Raw genomic sequence first — 13,993 nt, forward strand, 5'->3', positions numbered from 1 at the left:
GTAGTGGCGTGATCTTGGCTCACTGCAATCTCCGACTCCCTGGTTCAACCGATTCTCCTGCCTCAGCCTCCTGAGTAGCTGGGATTACAGGTACACGCCAGCATATCCAGCTAATTTTTGTATTTTTAGTAGAGACAGGGTTTCACCATGTTGACCAGGATGGTCTTGATTTCCTGACCTTGTGATCTACCTGCCTCAACCTCCCAAAATGCTGGGATTACAGGTGTGAGCCACTGCACCCAGCCAGACCAATGGTTCTTAATGGCCAAGCAGATGTAGAGGGTGGGAAGGCACAAAGAGCCTGTGATGACTCCTAGATTTCTATCCTGTTATTTATCCACAATTCAATCTCTCTAAGCACATGGCTACCAGCCTCCATCCTGAAGCTATCTAGGAGCCCACCAATAGTAACCTTATTAGCCTAAACTCAGGTATAGTTCAAAGGGCCTCGTTAGGAATGACAAAAGATACTGCCACTCAGGAAATTCCAATAGTTTTAGGAACTGTGCCAGGAACCAGGGACAAAGGGCACATATATTTTTTATTATACCACATAAAGAAATCCTACAACTTAAAAATAAAAAATCTAATACCTCGATTAAAAAATGGACAAAGGACCAGAATAGAAATTTCTACAAAGATAATATACAAATGGCCAGCAAACATATGAAAAGATGTTCAACATCACTAATCATCAGAGAAATGCAAATCAAAACCACAGTGAGATATCACCTCACACCTATTAGGTTGGCTACTATCCTAAAACAGAAAATAAGTGTTAGTGAGAATGTGGAAAAATGGGAACTTCTGTATACTGTTGGTGGGATTATAATGCTACTATGTTATGAAAAACAGTATGGAGATTCCAGAGAAAATAAAACAGAATTCCAAGTGATCCAGGAATCCCATTTCTGGATATATATCCAAAATAACTGAAAGCAGGCTCTCAAAGAGATATTTACACACCCATTTTCATAGCAGTATTCACAACAGCCAAGAGATGGAAGCAACCTAGGTGCCCATTAGCAGATGAATAGATAAAGAGAATGTGATATATACATGTAATGGAATATTATTCAGTGATAAAAAAGGAAGTCATGTCACATACTATATGGCATGGATGAAAGTTGAAGATATTATACTAAGTAAAATAAGCCAGGCACACAAAAAAAATAAATACTGTATGATTTGACTTATATCAACTATGTAAAGTAGTCAAATTCTTAGGAAACTGAAAGTAGGATGGTAGTTACTAGAGGCTGAGGGAGAGGGAAAAGGGGAGTTTACTGAGAATGGAATCAGGTCTGTAATATGAAAAAGTCCTGGAGATTTGTTTCACAACAATGTGAACATATTTAACACTACTTACCTTACACTTAAAATGATTAATATGGTAAATTTTATGTCATGTGTTTTTTTAACACACACAAAAAAGTTGGAAAAATGATGATATTCTTTATAAGCCATTACTTTGGGCTAAATAACTTTTTAGAGGATATAAAACCACAAGATAAATATGAAAATATTTTATACCCAGAAAACCTTGTTACCTGCAACAAACCCAATTACCAGATCTTTTCCAGTGGTAGAACGTTGACCTTTGACCCAGACTGCTTTGAGGCTATTAAAAGTGTAGAAATAGACAAAATTGGAGCAGCAGAGACTGGAAATCACTGGAAACCACCCTCGATATGGTGCCAGGCTAGGGGAAAAACACAATAAGCAAAGTTAAGGTCATGGACAAATTAGAAATTGGCAGAGAAATCCTAGGAAAGGCTGACCATCACTCGCATGGTCTCAAGTTTCACTCCTACACTAATACAAGAGACTCCAAACTGTACACACACCTCACATTCTAAAGGATGTCCAAATTAAGAAATCTATTCTAGTACTAATGATACCAAAGAAATAATACAAAGTCTGATTCATTTATTAATTTCCTCCCTTAATCTTCTTTAGTAACATTGGTATATAAATGAAGTTAGAGACAGCTTCCTCATGGCTGTTAGTTAATATAGTACCATTCATGTTTTGCTACAGGGCAAGAACAGTTAAAATGAAGTAATTATAGAAAATAAGTACCCAAAAAAAAAAAATGGGGGAATTCATAAGGGTACAGGAACCAGACTGAAGGAGCTCCTTTAGGCCAAATCTGAGGCAATTTGAATACCAAAATTAATAAGTACAGTAATCAATTATAAACCAATGAAAAATAGACATTTCTGCGTCTATACCAATCTTAAGTAGATAAATAAATGAGGGAGAAGGGGAGGTCCTGCTAATAGCAGAATGCCAACACTGGTAAATGTGGAGGCAATGCTGTAGTTGAACAGTCATCATTTTGCAACTTCATGGTAAATTTAGAGGAGAAAATTTGATAAGGTACAGAATATTTGTACTGTCTTGTTTTTTAGAGACAGGGTCACGCTATGTTGCCCAGGCTGGAGTGCAGTGGCTATTCACAGGCACGATCCCACTACTGATCGGCACAGGAGTTTTGACCTGCTCTGTTTCTGACCTGGGCTGGTTCACCCCTCCTTAGGCAACCTGGTGGTACCTGGCTTCCGGGAGGTCAGCATATTGATGCCGAACTAAGTGTGGACACCCGATCGGCATAGCACACTACAGCCCAGAACTCCTGGGCTCAAGTGATCCTCCCACCTCAGCCTCCCGAGTAGTTGGGACTACAGGCACATGCCACTGCACCTGGCTGTATTGTTTTAAAGTGTTTCCCCATAGACTGCTTATAGTTACAAGGGAATAAAAAAGTAATTATACCGTAGCTAAATCAAATTTAAGAAATCATAATTAACCAACCAAGGGCAGGTAGACGATATGTGACTCAAGATGTGATACCTTGAAAAGGACACAATATCCCCCGAGTATTATTCAAGCCAAGAATGTATGACCTCAGTGGAATCATGTGATAATGTGAGCCAAACTTGAAATGAGAAATATCCTTTTTTTTTTTAGTGGGAGGGACTGTATTCTTTTATTTATTTATTTATTTTTGAGACAGAGCTTCACTGTTACCTAGGCTGGAGTGCAATGATGCAATCTTGGCTCAGTGCAACCTCCACCTCCCAGGTTCAAGTGATTCTTCTGCCTCAGCCTCCCAAGTAGCTGAGATTACAGACATGTGCCACCACACCTGGCTATTTTTTGTGTTTTTGGTAGAGACAGGGTTTCACCATGTCGGTCAGGCTGGTTTCGAACTCCTGACCTTAGGTGATCCACCCACCTCGGCCTCCCAAAGTGCTGGGATTACAGGCGTGAGCCACCACACCCAGCCAGGAGGGACACTGTATTCTTTTAAAATGTCAATGTCTGGCCGGGCACAGGTGCTAACGCCTGTAATCCCAGTACTTTGGGGAGGCCAAGTTAGGTGGATCACCTGAGGTCAGGAGTTGGAGACCAGCCTGGCCAACATGGTGAAACCCCATCTCCATTAAAAATACAACAATCAGCCAGGTGCAGTGGTGGGCGCCTATAATCCCAGCTACTCAGGAGGCTGAGGCAGAGGAATCACTTGAACCCGAGAGGCAGAGATTGCAGTGAGCGGAGATCAGGCCACTGCACTCTAGCCTGGGCGACAGAGTGAGACTCTGTCTCAAAAGAAAAAAGTGTCAATGTCATGGAGCTAAAAGGCTTTGATGTATGTAACTTACTCTCAAATAATTCAGAGAAGAATTGTGTATAGTGTAAGAAGGAGAGAAGGGAGATGGGAGAGAGAGAGAGCATGACACAAACAGTAAAACAAACAGGAAAAGATGTTAACAGATGAATCTGAGCAAAGCATATACTTGTCTTCTTTGTCTTAAGTTTGGTTTTGCAAATTTTTGTAAATTTAAAATTATTTCCAAATAAAAGGCTAAAAAAAAAAGTATATAATCTGTCTTAATGCACCGGACAAGAATGAACTAAGCAACTATGACTTTTTTTCTGTTTACTGTGTATAAAACAATGCTTTAGTTTCATGGAAGACTCCATGATCAAGAAGCAAATGGCTTAAAATAAATATTGTACAAAAATAAATAAAAAGGATCAAAAGGCTCACTGCATATCTTTAAGAAACTGAAAATTTCTTAAAAAACTTATAAAGCAGGCAATTACAAATTCACAACATTATAGTGCTAGAAGAATAGCTAGAAAGTAAGCATAACTCTGCTAGAGACACAGGAATCTCCTAACAAGTTGCTTTGTTTAATGAAGATGAAATGAGGTCATACTCACAGTCCTTCTTCTTTAATGATCTCCAGGAGCACCATGTGTGTAGTTTTGGATTTTCTTTTTTCATCAACTACAAAACCAAACAGTGTATGTTTATTTTATTTTATTTTTATTATTATTATTTTTTTTTGAGACAGAGTCTTACTCTGTCACCCAGACCGGAGTGCAGTGGTGTGATCTTAGCTCACTGCAACTTCCACCTCCTGTGTTCAAATGATTCTCCTGTCTCAGCCTCCCAAGGAGCTGGGATTACAGGTGCACACCACCATGCCTAGCTACTTTTTGTATTTTAGTAGAGATGAGGTTTTGCCATGTTGGTCAATCTGGTCTCCAACTCCTGACCTCAGGTGATTCACCCACCTTGGCCTCCCTAAGTGCTGGGATTATAGCAGTGAGGCACCATGCCCAACCTATTTTTTAATTTTTTTAGAGATGGAGTCTTACTATGTTGCCCAGGCTGGTCTCAAACTCTTGGGCTCAAGAGATCCTCACGCCTCAGCCTCCCAAAGTGCTAGGATTACAGGCATGAGCTACCACACCTGGCCTGTGTGTGTTTAAACTAAATCCTTTGAGAATTATAATTGTCAGCATAAGCAAGTTTCACTGAAATGCCATTTACCTCACCTCTGATCTCCCTAGTTTGCTCCTGAACTAAATGATCCACCCGTGTGACCATGTGCTAGATTCCATGTGCAGACCGTGTGCAGATCCCTTGGCCTTCATCTGTTACTCATGAACCATAAAGCATTTCAATTTAAATCCTAATTAAAAAGGAAAAAATGTGACAGAAAAAAATTATTTCTTATATTTCATAAAGCTCTCTTGTTTTATTCAAATTAATGTATATATTTTCTCATTTTAGCATATTATAAAGTAAAGAGGAAATAAGTTACTATCTACCTTTTACAGGAGAGGATATAGACACAAAAGCTGGAAAGACAGATATGGTTGGCCACAAAGCCAGTATTAAAATTCAAGTTTCTTAAAGGGTTTTAGCCTTGTGTTGTGTCCTAATCTAAAAAATAAAGTCTCAAAAGGATGAGACTTATTTAAGAGTTTATTTTTCCTGGCATTCTCACTGAAAACAAAACTCACCTCAATTAACTTCAAATTTCCTACCCATACCTGAGAAATAATTTGAGAACATAAAATATGCAAATTAACCAATTTCCTGAGAATTAAAATTGGTACCAGTATGGCTTGTGGGATGGCAAACTGGCAAATTCCTACAGAAGGTAATCTGAGGCTGGACATGGTGGCTCACACCTATAATCACAGCACTTTGGGATGCCAAGGTTGGGCGATCACCTGAGGTCAGGAGTTTGAGACCAGCCTGGCCAACATAGTGAAACCCCGTCTCTACTAAAAATACAAAAATTGGCCAGGCATGGTGACAGGTGCCTATAATCTCAGCTACTTGGGAGGCTGAGACAGGAGAATTACTTGAACCCATGAGGCAGAGGTTGGAATGAACTGAGATTGAGCCACTGTACTCCAGCCTGTGTGACAGAGACTCTGTTTCAAAAAAAAAAAAAAAAAAAGAAGCAATCTGGCAATAATCATCAAAATTAAAAATGCAAAAACACAATTACCCTTTAACGCAGTAATCCTGTATCTGGGAATTTATCCCATAGAATTCACAAAAACAACGTGATATAGGATCAAATCTATTCTTATATCATTTCTGTACTAACAAAAGGGTGAAAACAACCCAAGAATCTACAACAGGGAAGGTAATACAGGTTATGGTGCGGTCACACCATGGAACACTCCACAGCTGTTAAGACAGACGAAGACGCTTCCAATGCGCTGATATGGAAGGCATCTAAACATATTGTTAAATGAAAAGTTCAAAGTACAGGACAGCATGTAAAGTATGCTTTTTGTGTAAGAAGGGGAGAAAACTAAGACTATATATTCTTATTCGCTTGTTATCCTATAAAGAAAGTCTGCAAGACTATTCAAGCAACTAGTAAACGTGTTACCTGCAGTGAAGAGGAAAGGGAGACAGGGCAGACTAAGAGTGAGCATTTTTACTGCACTGTATACCTTTTTATATGTTTTGCCTTTTGATCATATAAAATTATTTATCCAAAAACTCCAAAATTAACCAAAAATAGTAGGCATAAAGGATTTAACCTCTGAATTGCTATTCAAAGCTAATCTTATTCATCTCTGAATAAGATGAATATTCAATCTTATTCATCTTATTCATCAAGCAAGTTCTGGCATAGGTTTACAATTTCAAATTGAACAAATCTGAAGAAAAAACAAGCAAGAATCACAGTGAGTTGTACAGTCCTATAAAACTGCAGAGGCAGATTAGGACCACATGTCTGCATTAGCAATGGCAGTGAGTATTCGGCTCCATTAGGTTCCTAGTCTGCCTCCTCTTTTGAGATCATCTAACTCCCTCAAAAAACTCTCCACCGTGTGCCTTAAAAAAGTCATACAGCTTCTTAGAAAAGGATTGTAGTGATTCAAAATTATTAATGTGAACCCACTCAGATTCTTAGATTAGAAAATGGCTAAGGCTGTGACTCATCCATGAATGACTCTCTGTTAATTAGGAAACATGATATCTTCTGGAAAGAAAAGGAAAATAAAACTTAAAAATAAAAAATAAAATAGGAAACAATGATGACCGGTATTTAAAGTCAACAGTAGATCTCTATAGTATCAGAAATCACAGATTAATTAAGAAATCACTAAACTGGGGTGGGGGTAGGCCAGGCCTGTGTGCCCGGCCAGCCCTTCCTCCCTTCAAAGTCAACAAATGCACATGGGCTTTTCTTGCTGTGGCCATGGGGACATCTGATAGTCTTTGCCCCATGGGTACCTCCAGCTTTCCCGCCCTGACCTGGAACCTCCACAAGGGATGCAGACAGAGTAAGCGCTGCCTCTGTGCCCTGAGAAGAACAGTGGTCCTAAGCACCTCAGATCTGTGTAGAACGGGGCACTCCCCATTCTCATTTCTAGGCTAAAACCATCCCAGAGTGTGGCTTCACAGAGTCTGTGGAGAAAACCACATGCAGCTCACCTAAGGAATGAGTTCAAAAGTGGTCTGCCCAGCTCTGACACAACCACGCCTATTCTGGAAATTCGAAGGGGCTGTTGGTTTAGCCTTGATCTTTGACTGTCTTGTCATCAGTTGTCAGCTACAACTGGGCAAAAAGCTCTGGAAAACGTCTGGAAGCAAGTCGAGTCCACAGAGCTACAGTCCACCCTTTACCCTGGGTCTTAGAGAACTCATCCAGACAGAGAAAGTAACATGGCCTGATGTGCACCCTTGGTTCCTCGCAGCCTTTTCCCCATCTGCCTCTTTCAGATCATCGATGGGCAGAATAAAGTGAAAGCTTCCTTCCCTACTGTAATCTGGAAGAGGAAGTCACGGGGCCTCTAGAGTGGGAAAGGAGGTGGCAACTTTAGGTCCCAGTCTACCAGGTGCCTATCTTCTCCCTCTTCTACAACTTATTTCAAACATTTGGGATACAGTTTCAGCTGAAAAGCTCATTTCTCAGTCAAAACTTGTTCCTCCTTGACCCTATCCCACCAAAAAATAAAATCACACATACATTAAAAAAACAAACAAACAAACAAACAAAAAAACAGGCCAGGCACAGTGGCTCATGCCTGCAATCCCTGCATTTTGGGAGGTCGGGGCAGGCAATCACCTGAGGTCAGGAGTTCAAGACCAGCTGGCTAACATGCTGAAACCCCAACTCTACTAAAAAAAAAGAGGTTCCTGTAATCCCAGCTACTTGGGAGGCGGAGGTTGCAGTGAGCCGAGATCACACCATTGTACTCCAGCCTGGGCTACAAAAGCAAAACTCTGTCTCCAAAAAAAAAAAAGAAAGAAATTACTAGAGAAACTGTTTGCTTCCTGACACCAAATGAACAGAAATATGATTTCTACAAAAGATAAATACTCACCCTGAAGTCGAAGTCTAGCTGTATCCAGGGGGAAAAACACTGTCATTGCTGTCACGCTTCCCTGAAAAGTTTAAAAAGGCTTTAGCCATTGCAGTATCACAAACATAATAAGTCACAACTTTTTTTTTTTTACAGGGTCTTGCTCTGTCATCCAGGCTGGAGTGCAGTGGCATGGTCATGGTTTACAGCAACCTCAAACTGTTGGGCTCAAGTGATCTGCCCACCTCAACTTCTCAAGCAGTTGGGGATACAAGCACATATCACCACATTAGGATTACAGGTGCATACCACCATGTTTGGCTAATTTTTAAATTTTTCTGTAAAGATGGGGATCTCACTTTGTTGCCCAGGCTGGGAGTCACAATTTTTAAATGAACAATAGTTTATCACTAGCAATGGATCAAATCAGATTTTCAGTGAATAAATACATATAATCTTTTTCTAAGATGGAGTTATTTATGTCAAGAGTGCTCTATACGTATACTGACTGTTTTTGCATTTTTTTTTTTTTGAGACGGAGTTTCACTCTTGTTACCCAGGCTGGAGTGCAATGCCGCGATCTTGGCTCACCGCAACCTCCGCCTCCTGGGTTCAGGCAATTCTCCCACCTCAGCCTCCTGAGTAGCTGGGATTACAGGCACGTGCCACCATGCCCAGCTAATTTTTTGTATTTTTAGTAGAGACGGGGTTTCACCATGTTGACCAGGATGGTCTCGATCTCCTGACCTAGTGATCCACCCGCCTCGGCCTCCCAAAGTGCTGGGATTACAGGCTTGAGGCACCGCGCCCGGCCAATATTTTAATGTTAGGATTAGTCTTATTCAAGCTTCTACAGTTATATGCTTTAGTAGAAGCATTTAATTTTTCAGAAGAAAACTCCTCTTCTTTCTCTCTCTCTCTGATACTGAAAAAGAAAATGTAGTATTTCCCTGCATATGACAAACTTAAGGGTTTGCAGCCCAGGACACGTGTCAAAGATAGCAGGTAAATGGATTTTTCACCTTCTACAGGTCAGTTGCTGCTCCCATGCTCACTCCCTGATAACCCCCAAAACCAAAATACCCATTCATTAAACAGATACATACTTTTATTCTGTGCTTAATACATTTGCCACAAAGTAAAAGGACATGTAAGAATCATATTGTTCTTTGAAATAGTGGTTTGCTTGTGTTTTAAATAGGAACAATCTCTTTGCTAAAAATTCTTTAAGCTCATTTAAGATAACACAGTGACACAAATTATCAATGAGAAAACAAGCAAACAACAGTCCTTCCACTCATGAGGTCTTATATAAAAACCATAAGCATATACTTAGGGATGAAACTATATGCATGAAACTTCCATTCTGGTTTATGGTTCTCAACCCAGATGCATACCCGCTGGTATAGATTTGCAAGCATAAAATCAAGTTTCAGACTGCTGATCTAATAATGGTTACAAACAATATTTTAATTAGTTAATTATTTTAGAGACAGGGTCTTGCTATGTCATCTGGGCTCAACTGCAGGGGAGAGATCATACTTCACTGTAACCTGGAACTCCTGGGCTCAAGCAATCTTCCTCCCTAAGCATCCCAAGTATTTAGGACTAGTGATATGTGTCACCACATCCAGCTAATTTTATTGTTTATATAGAGACAGAGTCTCACTATATTTGCCCAGGCTGACCTCAAACTCCTGGTCTCAAGTGATCCTCTGGCCTCAACTTCCCAAAGTGTGGGAGTACCAGGTGTGAGCCACTGCACCTAGATTCGTATATTTTAATCATGACGAACAACTAGAGTCTAGGTCAACCTTGAAGATAAGAAAATTTGGTAGGCCTATTATCTATTTAAATAGGTCAGCCTCCATGACAAGGGAAAAAATTCTATTATAATATTTGTATCCTTCAAAACTCATATTCAATGCCACCTCTTCCTACCTATCAGCTTACAAATGGTTGTTCAGTCCTCTAGGTCTCCATAGCACTTATTTATGGCTCTTTCAGCACATATGTTACAGTGAAATCTAACTCTTCTAATAATTTGTGAGGATATTCATTCTATATCTTTGCACATCCTAGATTCTCAATTAAACATGTATTCAATTCACTGTACTTTCACTTATTTATGGTTTTTGGATGACCTCAACATAAATGGTCTTTTCCAGTAATGACAAATGATATTCAATGTTTCCAGAAATGATACTCAATGACTAAATGATATTCAATGTCTCATAAAACACTGAACCCACAAAGCTTTACAAATCCTACAAATCCATGCATCCAGTATCCTTGCTCATCTTTAGGAGGCAATTTCCAAGAAAAATGGGAGCTGGAAAGTTAGAGAAAGCTTATTAAGTTCGTTAAGGCTCTGGCATTCATTTTCTAGTGCATGGTACTGCATTTCTGTCTTTCTCTTTCTCTCTCTCTCTCTCCTTTTTTTTTTTAATGGCAGTGTTGCTCTTGTTGCCCAGACTGGAGTACAATGGTGCAATCTTGGCTCACTGCAACCCCCGCCTCCTGGGTTCAAGCAATTCTTCTGTCTCAGCCTCCTAATTAGCTGGGATTAAAGGTGCCCACCACCACGCCCAGCTAATTTTTTGTGTTATTAGTAGAAACAAGGTTTCACCATGTTGGCCAGCCTGGTCTCAAATTCCTGACCTCAAGTGATCCACCTGCCTTGGCCACCCAAAGTGCTGGGATTACAGGCATGAGCCACCGCGTCTGGCCGGTACTGCATTTCTGTGAAGCATACTGCACAGACAGGGCATCTCCAGATAGAAAAAGTCTAGCCTGGAAGCTACCTCTTCAAATGCTGGGCCACCTTCATCCCACTTTTCTGCCAGCTTTAAGTAGATACTTGAAGTTTCCTAACATAAAAGTCTTTGCCTATCTACCTGGAAATTTTAAAGTGAAACACCAAGAGAACAGTCAGCCCAAAGAGCTCATTGGTTTACTACTTCCTCAAGAACTGGCATATGAAAATTCAAAACAGGCCAGGCACAGTGGCTCACACTGGTAATCCCAGTAGTTTGGGAGGCTGAGGCAGGCGGATCACCTGAGGTCAGGAGTTTGAGACCAGCCTGGCCAACATTGTGAAACACAGTCTCTACTAAAAACACAAAAAAATTAGCTAGGGGTGGTGGCACATGCCTATAATGCCAGCTACTTGGGAGGCTAAGGCAGGAGAATCACTTGAACCCGGGAGGCAGAAGCTGCAGTGAGCTAAGATCGTGCCACTGCACTATAGCCTGGGTAAGAGGAGCGAAACACCATCTCAAAAAAAAAAAAGAAAGAAAATTCAAATCAGTAAAACCAAGTAACAGTTTAATAAATTTATTAGTGTTGGAAAGACTGGCTCAAGATGGTTACCTGAAAACCCACCACTGCCTCCTCCCTACTCCAATGACTAATGAGAACAGATTTATATATAAAAGGACTATACAGAAAAACAAAAAGGGGTCTAATTGGTAGATGAGAATTAAAAGAATATCAGAGTTAGACATTTTAAAATTAATTTATAAGCAACACATAATAATTGTACATGTTTATGGGTTCCAGTGAGGTGTTTCCATGCAGGTATACACTGTATAATGATCAAACTGGGGTAATTACCACACCCATTACTTTAAACATCATTTCTTTGTGGTGATAACATCTGAAATCTTCTCTTCTAGCTATCCTGAAATATGCAAGACATTGTTATTTGCTATAGTCACTATACTATATAATAGAACACCAGAATTTATTCATGTCTAACTTTCTTTTTATAAAGAGTTAGAGTCACCCAGTGTTGCCCAGGTTGGCCTTGAACTCCTGAGTTCAGGCAATCCTACTGCCTCAGATTCCTGAGTAGCTAGAACTGCAGGCCTGTGCCACCACCATGCCCATCTTAAATGAAACTTTCTACCATTTAGCCACCTTCCCCTGGTCCCCCTCTCCTTACCACCTCTAGCCCCTGGTAACCACTATTCTACTCTCTACTCCTATAAAATCAACTGTTTTAGATTCTAAATATGAGATCGTGTAGTGTTTGTTCTTCTGTATCTTGCTTATTTCACTTAATATTTACTGTCCAAATTCATCTATGTCACCACAAATGACAAAATTTCATTCTGTTTTACAGCTGAGTAGAATTCCCATTGTGTATATCTACATTTTTCTTATCCATTCATCTGTAGATAAGCATTGATTCTACATTTTTTCATTCTTTTTCCCCAATAGTCCCATCGAGTTTAAGCCAATATTTTCCTTTTTTTTTAAAAAGATGGGTTTCACCATATTGGTCAGGCTGGTCTTGAACTCCCGACCTCAGGTGATCCACCCACCTTGGCCTCCAGAGTGCTTGGATTACAGGTGTGAGCCACCATGCCCAGCCGATTCCACATTTTTTCTATTGTAAATAGCACTGCAATTAACACAGATATGGAGAGGTCTCTTATTTTTTGAAATGGAGTCTCGCTCTGTCGCCAGGCGCAGTGGCGCAATCTTGGCTCACTGCAACTGCAGAGGTCTGTTTGACATACTTATTTCATTTCCTTTGGATATATACCTAGTAATGGAATTTGCTGGATCATATGGTAGTTCTATTTTTAATTTTTTGAGGAACATCCATACTGTTTCCATAATGGCTGTACTAATTTACACTCCCATCAACAATGTGCAAGAGTTCCCTTTTCTTTGTATCCTCACCAGCATTTGCTTTTTTTTTTTTTTTTTTAAATGGCTAAGTTGGAAGGTGGCTCACTGTATGCTACACATTTTCACTATGTCGGATCTGACTTCTAGTTTCCAGCTGAGACATTTGAGGTGACTGGACGAGTCATTTTTCTGAACGTTTCATTTCCCACAAATGAGAAAATAGGTGAAGGACCTTAGAGAGTTTTGATGCAAATAATGGATATTAGATATCTTCAAGAGCTTTTTCTCCAGACAACACTGGCACCGGCACACTGGGTTCTGCTTTCCTTATATCCCACTTACATCCATGTTCCTCTCACTTTCAATCCCAATTTGGACTCCAAAGGAATAGCAAAAGGAGTCCTTTTAACAATATCTAGTGTTCCTTTGACCTGAAATCAGGCTAAGGGAGGATTTCAGGGCCTCAGCTGGTTGAGGGAGGATAGCGACAATTCATCCTTGCCCATCTACCCACCCAACCCCAGAGCAAGTGTGTATTTGGGGCCCTCTGGTAACCAGATGTGCAAGTTTGTCCTGCCAGGGCTCTTGTGAAGGGACGGGATCCCCTATTTTCTGTCTTTTTTATAACAGTCAATCTAATTGGGGTGAGGTGATATCTCATTGTGATTTTGATCTGCATTTCTCAAATGATTAGTGATGTTGAACATTATTTTATATTTTATAGGCCATTTCTATGTCTTCTTTTGAGAAATGTCTATTCAGAGCTTCTGTTTCTTAACTGACTTACTTAGGTATTTTGTTTTTTGCTATTGAGTTGTTTGAGTTCCTTATATATTCTGGATATTAACCTCTTGTCAGATGCATAGTTTGCAAATAGTTTCTCCTATTGTGTAGGTTGTCTCTTCACTCAGGCCAGCCATGGCGTCTGGCCTGAAGTGTCTTCTTTAGTGTGTGAGAAAAGGGTGGGATTATGTTTGATATGCCAAAGAGCCTCCAGGTCTGTCAACTGTGAGTATTATCTGTTGTCAGAAAATGGTCCAAGGCCAGGTGTGGTGGCTCAGGCCTGTTAATCCCAGTACTTTGGAAGGTCAAGGTAGGAGGATCACTTGAGCTAGCAGTTCAAGACCAGCCTAGGCAACATATCAACACCCTGTCTCTATAAAAAATATTAAAAAGGTGGAGAAAGAAAGAGAAGGAAGGAAAGAAAAAA

At 40.1% G+C, this 13,993-nt stretch overlaps 1 protein-coding gene across 2 annotated transcripts in view; it reads right to left on the minus strand.

The window, feature by feature from the left end:
- Nucleotides 1-13,993, minus strand: part of SLC25A17 (solute carrier family 25 member 17) — an 85,918-nt gene that overhangs the window by 55,130 nt on the left and 16,795 nt on the right. For both annotated transcript variants that reach the window (XR_013521188.1, XM_035266467.2), the window contains exons 2-4: nt 8,164-8,224; nt 4,234-4,300; nt 1,551-1,702 (exon numbers count right to left, since the gene is read on the minus strand). Coding sequence is in view for 1 of the 2 variants with exons in the window: in XM_035266467.2 (XP_035122358.1) it covers nt 1,551-1,702; nt 4,234-4,300; nt 8,164-8,224 (280 nt within the window). In the remaining variant the exon portion in view is untranslated. The remainder of the gene's footprint in view (nt 1-1,550; nt 1,703-4,233; nt 4,301-8,163; nt 8,225-13,993) is intronic.

Source organism: Callithrix jacchus, chromosome 1 (assembly GCF_049354715.1).
Source record: "Callithrix jacchus isolate 240 chromosome 1, calJac240_pri, whole genome shotgun sequence".
Taxonomy (NCBI): domain Eukaryota; kingdom Metazoa; phylum Chordata; class Mammalia; order Primates; family Cebidae; genus Callithrix; species Callithrix jacchus.